Source organism: Parasteatoda tepidariorum, chromosome 6 (genome assembly GCF_043381705.1).
Source record: "Parasteatoda tepidariorum isolate YZ-2023 chromosome 6, CAS_Ptep_4.0, whole genome shotgun sequence".
In the NCBI taxonomy this organism is placed as follows: domain Eukaryota; kingdom Metazoa; phylum Arthropoda; class Arachnida; order Araneae; family Theridiidae; genus Parasteatoda; species Parasteatoda tepidariorum.
In genome coordinates this window covers 56,571,933-56,582,262 of record NC_092209.1, presented here as the reverse complement: position 1 = coordinate 56,582,262, position 10,330 = coordinate 56,571,933, and the positions used below count along the sequence as shown (strand labels likewise).

The following is a 10,330-nucleotide window of genomic DNA, read 5'->3' as shown; positions in this document are numbered from 1 at the left end:
TATATATATATATATATATATATATATATATTGTCCTTGTTGATTTTTTTTTTGTCCAATTATGTCACAAAATGAACGTTGCTTTATTTCATTGAGACACATTGTAAAAATTTCCATTTTTTTTATGAATTGAATGAAACCAAACTCCAAGCGACGATAGGACTAATAGTTTAGAATTTATAAGAGGTTTGTGTACAAAATGTCTGATGTCGCTTTCTATCTAGAGCAGTGTTTCCCAAAGTGTGGTACGCGTACCCCCAGGTGTACGGGAACAATTTAGCGGGGGTACGCTTTCTTATGCCAAATATCTTTCAACAAGCAACAATTTCAAAAAACATTTTTTTGCAAATATAGCTTGCCATGAAAGTATACGATTACGTATTTTTCTATTGGCTATTTTCTGCTGAGTTAACGCCGGTTGTGATTTTCAAATTTCGTGAAATTTTTTTATAGTAAAAAATACATTCATTTTTTTTATTAGTGGTATACAGCGTTACGAAAAATTTAGAAAGGGTTCACTAAAGTCATAAGTTTGGGAAACACTGATCTAGAGTATTGACTTATTATTTTCTTCGTATTTTTAACACTTTAAGAAATGAGACTAAACACTAGTCAATAGAATTAATAATGCATAATTTATGCATAAACCATTACCTTAGTCTTATCGTCTTGAGTTTGGCAGAAAACTACATAGAACACAATGCTTTAAACAGGATGAACAAATATGCAACAAAAAGAGTAAAGACGTTTGCACACGGAGGGTTGAAAATTGATATTTAAGGGAGGAAAAACAAAATCGCTATCTGACAAATTACAGAAGAGGAAGGTGAAGGAAGTTAAAACCAAAACAGGTTTAATTGGAGGTTGAACGCTTAATGTGTTTCTAATAAGTGTCTTTCAATTCATTAATAAAAAAAGAAATTAAAAATCATGAAAAAACAGTTAGAAAATATTATTCCAAAGGAAAATTGCGCAGTGCGGCAGAAATTCCACAAGAAAATTTAAACCAATAGAAAATTTAAAATAAAAACAATGAAAATAAAGAAAAATAATGAAAAATATAATAGTGACAACCAAAGCTGACGTCGTCAGTGGGTACCAGCCCCGTAAGTCATGAAAATAGTACAAAACTTCTTCTATCGAGAGAGCACATCAAATGTCTAAAATTTGCTCTCTCTGTACCCCAAAGATTTTGCAAGAAGTCCAGGAAGAGAGAAAAAAAAGAATACAAAATACAAAAACAAAATACAAAAGTAAAATACATAAACTAATTTCAAAAGGAAAAATATTTTTAAAAAATCCCACTTAGAAATATTTCTTTGCTAAAGCAACAACACACTACATTTTGAAAATCCTTAACCAAACTGAAATTCACAAAGTAACTACTTCCCCTCTAAATGCGCATAAATACCCTTTCTTTTCTTCATCCCTATTCCCCCATCCCTTTCTTTCCCCATTTTTCCCCCTTTCTTCCCCCATTTTTTTCTTTTTTTCCCATTCTTTCCCCCATATTTTCCTTTTTTTCCCTCTCTTTCCTTTCTTTTGCCCCTTTTTTTCCTTCTTTCCTTTTTTTTCTTTTTTCCTTCCCTTTTTTTCTTCTTCTTACTGCGCATTAAGTGGAGGCGTAGTTTGTTTGTGAATTTCAATTAGGTGAAGGATTTTCAGAATGCAGTGTGTTGTTGTTTTAGCAAAGGAATATTTTTCAGTAGGTTTTTTTGAAAATTATTTTTCCCTTTGTAATTAGTTTATTTACTTCTTGCAAAACTTTTGGGGTACGGAGAGAGCAAATGTTAGATATTTGTCGTGCTCTCTCAAAAAGAAAGGTTTTGTATTTTTATGACATCCAGGGCTGGTTCCCCCTGACGACGTCAGCTTCGGTTGTCATTATAATATTTCACTATTTTTTTATTATTTTCATTGTTTTCTTTTTGAAAGTTTTCTATCTTCCAACTCATCTCGTTTCTTCCTGCAATCAAACTTGTCTTATTATTTATTACGTCCTCCTCCCTGCATTGTGATTTTTCAGATTCCAGTAGTGTTTTTACTTCTTTTCGTGGGTCAAATATTAAATTGAGCTCTCAAGGTGTAGATTTTTTGTGGTTGTTTTGTTCTTTTTTTATAAGGATTCTAAAAATACGTATTAAGGGTAGTCTTTATGAATCACCTTGTATGTCTAAGTAGTGTGTACGTTCTTCTCTCATTTTTCTCTTCCCAACAAAACCTGATACGCGATGTCGTGAAACTTTGAACGTCTTCTATAAAAAGGCTTTTCAACTTACTTTTTTTTTATTGGATACCCGAGTTTTGATAGTTCTTGATTTCTCCTTACTGTACTTAATTGTAATTTAACCCTTTGCTCAATATATTTTTCTTTTCATATTCTAATTTAAAAACTATAATTTTATTTATATTTGAAAACTATATATATTTGAAAATAAGCTGATTAAAAACTGTATTTTTCGCTTTCTATCGTAGTTGCAAATCATAACTTTTAAAAATAACAGGTACTGAATAATAATTAAAAACAATGCTGTTCTTCCGACACAACAAATAAAGTAAATTCGAATTTAAAATGCAGTTTTCATGATATGGCATTGTCGTTCGCTCAATTATCATTTTCCGGTTTCTCTGAAAACATTATTTTTTCTGAAAAATTAATCAAATGATTTTTTTTATAATAAAAGTTTATAACAATAATAAAAAATAATAAAAATGATAATAGGAAATATAATGAATGAAATAAAAATAATAACAATAATAATATTATTTAAAATTATTGCTGTCCATTCGCGAAATCAGCGAATTTAACTTGGTCGCAAATTATTGGCATTAATTTAATGATGCATCACCGTATTTATTTGCAGATATAACTCATAATCTAATTTTAAAGCAGGACCGCTTAATGAATTGATAAAAAACAACAAACAACTTTTTTTATTGAAATGTAAAACTGAAAATTTAAGAACTTCATGAAATAATATTACAATAGGTTGAAATCTGTATAGCACAGAGAAATATATAGCTTGTTTCTCCTCTAAAATATAATTATAGAAAAGCAACGCTTTTTTTTCACTGCTGGCAAAATGAGAACCATGGCCTAACGATTTTAGCGCCATGCTTCGGCAAAATGATTAACTTCTATTTAAATTGATGACTTAGTGGTTTTCCTTTATTGTTTTTAATTGAATATTAGAAGTTTAATTTTAATAGTTTGATCCATTAAGTTTCCAAAAAGTTCCGAATTTGCTGTAATTGTTGTATTTGGCTGGCAATTTGCCTTTTCGTGCTTGACCTAATTTTAAATGGCCTGCTTGCAACTGCTCTAATTATTTCAAAACAATGCTTCAAAAGTGTTCCAAATTTGTTGTATTTCCAAAATTATGGTGTTTATCTGACCGACTGACTTTTTAAACTACACCGATTAAATCAGTTCTACAACTGATTTAATCATTCAATCAAAACAATATTTCCAAAATGTTCAAAATTTGTTGTATTTCTAAAATTGTTGTGTTTGGCTAGCAAACTTGACTTTTTGAACTTCACTTACTTTCACATCGCCTTGTCTTACACAGCTGCTATAATCACTCAATCAAAACAATGTTTCCGAAATGTTCCAAATTTGTTGTAATTGTTTCATTTGGCTGGCAACTTGCCTTTTTTCGACTTCACCTACGTTTGAATGACCTTACAGCTGCTCTAATCTTTCAATTAAAGCAATGTTTCTGAAATGTTAAAAAATTATTGTATTTGGCAGATCAACTGACTTTTGAACTTCATCCACTTTAAAATCGCCTTACAGCTGTTCTAATCAAGCCATCAAAACAATATTCCCAAAATTGCTCAAATGCTCACTATCCCTTTTAAATAATTTTCTTTTTAAAATAATAAATTACTAAATTACGCGAAGTAATAAAAGCAAAACCCTTTTTCGATATTTATTATTAGATTCTTTGAGAAGCATTGAACAATTTATATTTTTGCGATTACTAACAGTTTTAAAAACGTTCAATGAAAATAAATGTTGGGAAAAGTATATAAAATAAAACCATTTTTTAAAGGTGTGAATATTTTATGATTTATTATGGAAATATATTTTTGGTATGTAATTTTTTAATGGAAGAAATATAAACGAAAGATATTTTTTCATGCGTTACCATAATGTTAAAATCTGTATTTAGTGTACATAATTCTTGTATTTGTGGTAGTATTTTATGCACATCATTGAAAATGTTTTGATATTGTAAATGTAAAAGCTAATAAATATTGTTATTCTTCTTATTTTCAACATTTATTAATCTCAACAATATTTCATTTTATTTTCGATATTATGCAGGCCTTACAGAAAAAATTCAGTATTAAGGTCCTGCTACAATGATATTATTAAAATAGCAAATAAAAAGGGATTTTTTAAATCTTATATTGCCTAAAAATTATAATGCAGAAAAATACAATATATTTAAAATACGATACATTTATTTCCTATAAATCGTAGTACAGAAAAAAACATCTGTTGAGTTTGTTTATTATTGAGTTGTAGTTTTACGTCGCACTAGAGCTGCACTATGGGTTTTTGGCGACGGTCTGGGAAACATCCCTGAGAATGAATCGAAGACATGCCACCACAATTTTTGATCCTCTGCAGAGGGGGTGGCACCCCTGCTTCGGTAGCCCGATGACCTGCGCGTGAAGTCGAGCACTTTACGGTAGAACAGTTAACGAGGATCAATAGCGCACACCCTCGGTCCCTACGCAGACTGATCCAAGTGGTTACCCACCCGTACACTGACCGCAGCCAGTGATGCTTGACTTCGGTGATCTGCTGGGAACCGTGTCTTAACGATCAGTCCACTGCGGGACGGTTTAATATTGAAATTACTGTAAACAAACATAAGATTTTCATTCAGTTTCAAAATTTTAGTTCAACCTGGTTTAACCACGTCTCAATATGTGAATATTAAGTTTCTATATGAGTTCTCATAAATATTTCGCTTACAGTAAAAAATCTAGGAGCAATAAATTTTGCTGCAATTTATACCACCATTTTAGTATTTAGCATGCTTCAAAATTTTGTGAGGAAATTTTTTTTCTTAAACAATAACGGAACACTTGTTAATGAACACTGTCCTAGATTTACCAAATAGCTCGAAATTCCAACAATGCTATTTCTTATCAAGACGACGTATTTTAAAAAAGAAAATAAACTCTTATTTTCCCTGCCTGTTTCTACATAATTATGCAGGATAAACACGAAAGATATATTTGGAGAAACGCGTAAGAATTCATCGAAGTTTTTTTTATATAATCCCATTGATATTGTACTTTTTATTTTATTCTTCACACACACAAACTGACTAGAATTTCTCAAGTTTGTATAATTCAATTGAACTAGAGCTATAGAATTCAATAGAATAATCAAGATTGTCAAGTTCTCAAAATATTTTTAATATTATTAGTGTAAAGGAAACAAATGTTTGAAACGAAGTTTTTATTACGTTTTTATTTATTTGCCTTCGTGAGTGTAAGAATGGAATCATGCAAACGGAATTTTGACCAAAGTTTTTCTAGAACAGTTAAATCTCTACTAGAGCACTACGTCTGGACTAATGGTAACACAAATTTTAATCGTTTCCTAACATATACGAAAAAAAGTTACAGCCATCATCGCCAAAAAGAATTCATTGATTATCATAATTTCGTCTACTTTAAGTAACTCGAGAGATCAAATCTCAACTGTAGCTTGATATCACTTGACTGTACTAGTTTGACTCATTTTCTCATTTTCTGACCAGTAAAATTTATCACCAAAAAGACTTAATTTTCAAATAAAATTTCGAGTTCCTTAGTGCACAAATTCCAACAATAATTAACACTATGTTATTGATGAAAATATAAATGTTTTCTGAAAAGTTGCATGTAAACTTTATTTCAATTCCATCGCCAAACGAAATTCGACAGCTTTTCGAACTATAAAGCTAACAGACAAAAGACTAGAAAGAAGAAAATAGTGAAATACGTGAAGAAGTAATCAAAAATTACTTTATTCCTTTGGATTTAAAAAGATGAAATTAATTTTTATTTTTGTCACATTTAATACGAAAAACGTAGGACGCATCACTTTCGTAATAAAAATTCTATCACCACTTAGGCGTTTCCTTCTTACTTTCGAAAGTGCTGCACCTTATGTTTATGTTTTAAGTGTGCAAATAATTGACTTATTTTTAGTTCACTTGAAAAATGTGGTTATTAAAATTTTTGTTTTATTATTATTATTTTATATATTTATTTATTTTTTGTTGTTGTCTTCTTAGTCATAAACTTTTGTACAATGTTTAAGACAAAGTTAAGATGTGGAGATAATTAAATTTTATAAGCAAAGAGTAAATTGTGCTAAAAATTATAAGTACTATTTTGAAGAGTTCAATATCTATTAATCTAACTTGAATATACATTTTAAGGACAGCAATTACAATATATGTACCACTGCTTTTAAGAGAATAAAGTTGAATTGATGCTTATACCTAAAATACTATTTTATCATAATAAATTTTATATATTTTTTTTTCTTTTTCATTTTAAGCCGTTACATAAAACCTTCATAAGATAAATTTAGAAATTTAGAGTATACATTAATTTAGTTACTCTGAATTTGGCCTTATAATTCAAATAAAATAACAAAAAGCAAAAATATGTAAGTTTTATTTTAAAAATTATGAGATAAAATTAAATTATAAACATTATTATTCAAAATAATTTATTTAAATTTTTTAAAAATTTTTCCTTTTTTTTAATAATTTACTTCGACATTTGTAAGTTTTTTTGTGTACTTACTGTATGGTACAACATATAAAAAAATCAAAAGAGCCATAATTATGATTTTAAAAGATTCAAAAATGCATCCCGGATCCCTTAAAATATTGAAATATTTTGTGTATCTATATTAAGGAGACAAAACATTCTGAATTCGCCAAGTTATAAAAAGTTTTTAATGGTGTTACTTACATTTGTTAAAACTCATCATTAGTATTCAGTTCACAATATAATATTGCAATCTTACATGTTACCCAATCCCCTTATCAGTTCTTTGTTCGAAGGGTGAAATCTATTGTTCAACAATTTCAAGTTTGCCTTAAAACGTTCGTGCTTATCGGATTCCGCAGGTACATGAGCATTTTGAGAAGTTTTTCCTGGCAATTCATATAAAGTAGCATACTTATCCTCGGGAAGTCTCTCCCATTCACGCCTGGAAATAAGATGAAGATATTTTTTCATATCACTTTTCAAGGCTTTATTCTCTATCTTCAAATTTTCAATATTGTGAAGGAGAAATTGATTTTGAAGTTTAACTTTGCTTATCTTTCGGTGTACGTTATGAAGTAAATTATGATCCTCTACATTACCAGCACACAAATCTGTAATCATTGGCAAACAATCGTTCTCTTTCAAATCCTTCATTTCATTAGGTTCTAGAAGAATGATGTCTGATAGAATGTTATCATTTTCAGTTTCTAACTTATCACACATAGTTTTAAGCTTCCGTATCTTATCCAATTTAGATTTCCTTTCTCTTAGCTGTATCATTACTTCTTCACTGGCAGTGATCATTTTGCGAAGCGACGGGTCTAATTTGTCATAATTTCTGGCTTCTTTTTGCAATCTAGTAACTTCTTCCATTCGAATTTGCTTCTCCATTTTGTTTTCCTTTCTGATATCTTCTAGTTTCTTCCTTTCTGAGGCAACTTTGGCCTCTAGCTGAGGTATTTCTTTGCCATAATTTTCCATCCTTTTCTTAATTTTTTCACTCACGGTGAGGTAGCCTTCGTATTTCGTTTTCCAATCCATAAACAAAGCTCTGATTTCTTCTATTTTATGCTCTGGAGGCGAAATCGAAGCTTGAAGCTCCTTAGTTATTATTTCAACATGAGTCAAATGTTTCATCTTTATTAGCTCAGTCTCTTTTACTTTATAAAATTCACTCTCATCCCTGAAACGCTCGATAGTTTCGTTAGTTTTCTGAAGAGTTTTGTCGTGAACAGTCCTTCGCATGCGAGCCAAAGCCTTAGCTCTTTCCTCAGCCTTCGTGCATTTATCTGTTATTTCTTTTTCCCTTTCCAGATAATATCTCTTGGTTTCTTCCAACTCTTCCATATATCGAGTTTTCAGTTTCTCACACCGCAGATTCAAAAAGTCAAAAAGTTCTTGTGAAATTTTATAATGTGCACTGTCCGCCCACAAGTGGTTAAGCTCGACAAGTTTTCGCTCTGTCTGGATTGCCTCTATATGAGCTTTCTTAAAATCCAAAGCCCTCTGAAATCCAAGTTTTAGCTTCTTCATTTCCAGCTCCCACTCTTTCTGATAAGTGCCTCTGAAAGGATAGAGCCACTGAGCAATGATTTTCTTCTCATTCAGTAGAGCTTTTTCAATTTCCTTCCTCGTTTTCATTTCTAAATATCCAGAAAGTAAGACTTTCATCTTTTCTCGGCGTTTCTCTTCTTTACCAACTTCCTCATCATCACTCAATAACGAACCCTCCTTGTCTTTTTGCAATGCATCTGCACCTTGTTGTTCTTCTCTTTTTGGAGCCTCGATTTCATCTTCACCTAACACTGAACCCTCCTTTTCTGTTTGCAATAAGCTTTCTACTTGTTGTTTTTCTGTTTTTGAAGCCTCGATTTCATCTTCGCGCAACAACAAAGCCTCTTTGTCTTTTTGCGAGATATCTTCCTGTTGCTTTTCTGCTTTTAAAGTCTCATTTTTCTTTGACAAACTATCTGATTCACCTTCTTTTTCACTAACTGGTTCTTTCTTCTCAGATTGTTTTTCCAATGACTGTTTCACTGGAAGATTCTGAACATCTTCTAATGTTTCTAATTTTTCAGAGCTTTCGGATGCATTATTAGATTTATTTTCAAGTTCTTCATCCAAGGCGTCGTCCATTGTTTCCCTTTCATTGACTGATTCAAGATTTGATGAAATGTCCTATGAATAAAACGATCAAGAGAGGTAACAGATGTAAATAAACATAACACATGGTTTTCAAAATCAGACTAAATAAAAGAAATCAACTGCAAAACAAAGTTGACAAAAAGAAAGATGGATACGAGTGATAGCGTCATAGATACATTAGTGATAGAAGCTCTACTCTCCAATGTTATAAAGTAAGAAGAGTGCACCGTCTAAACTGATTTGTTAAGAAATTGCGTATAATTGATTAACCAGTTCTCAAGAGAGCAGTTAAGGTGAATGTATAGTCGTGCTAAGATAGATGCGTTTAGAACAAAAGAACATGCAGTAGAACAAATTTTAGTGGCAAAAACTAAGCGTAATACGACATTCATCATCAAATGTTTGCTGTTTATAGCTAACACTGCCTAGTACAAACAGCTGTGAACAAATGGTGTAAGAGTTTTCGTTAAGGGAGTACACTAATATTGGATCTGCTAAAATTGGGAGTAAGCAAACGTCAGAATATTCTCCTATGAATTCATTGCGTCTATGAATTTATTCATTACACATCGGGCAGCACTTTGTCTGACATGAAAGGAATGGCGCAATCACTAAAACTCATACTACTTCTCGTTGTTCTGTTCAGGATACATCCTCTTTTTAACTTTACATTCACTTTAAATGCTCTCATATAACGATATTAATTAGTTTTATGCAGATTGCGGTACATTCTTTTCCTACATTCGTTTACACCCCTGAATGATTTCGCTGCTACCGTTACTGTATTTCTGACACTATTTCACTTATCCACTTTTCATTTGGGAAACCCTTAACTACTCTAAGAAAAAAAAGGATTTCTTCAAACTTCCAAAGTAAGAAAGCTTTTTCTTATCAAAAAGTTCTTTCATGTCAAATATGTTTTGTTTGGATTTGTAGGACGAAATTAACCTTATTTTATGAAGGAATATCGAATCTTCAAAAAAGTATATTGAAAGGTAGTTTTAGGTAAGTGTTGTATTACGTCAATAAATCTTTCATTAGGAAAGTGAATCACATCTTAAATATTACATCACAAAAAAATTTTCTAAAAAAATAACATTAAGAAGAATTCAAAGATAGTCGAAAATGCTTAATTTTTTGATATTCTATGATAAAATATTTTAAAAGAGAACTGAGAACGTTTATATCAGTGCTGTTAATAGCGTAATCAAAACATCATCACGCACTAGCATTTTTCAGAGCCTCTATATATCTTAGAATAACTAAATATTATCACTTATTTATTTATTATTATTCATTAGTATTATTAGTTCCTTAATATTTGTTTATTGTTATTAATTCATTAATATTTGTTTATTATTAATTCATTGCTATTTGTTTATTATAA

At 30.5% G+C, this 10,330-nt stretch overlaps 1 protein-coding gene across 1 annotated transcript; it reads right to left on the bottom strand.

Annotated features, from left to right (window-relative positions):
• Positions 1-6,960: 6,960 nt before the first annotated feature.
• Positions 6,961-8,893, bottom strand: LOC107456913 (dynein regulatory complex subunit 2-like; the record flags this gene model as incomplete). The annotated part of the gene is given in 1 exon segment (XM_016074892.3): positions 6,961-8,893. A coding segment is annotated over 1 exon segment (1,843 nt), but the record flags the coding sequence as incomplete, so codon positions are not given.
• Between the last annotated feature and the right edge of the window lie 1,437 nt (positions 8,894-10,330).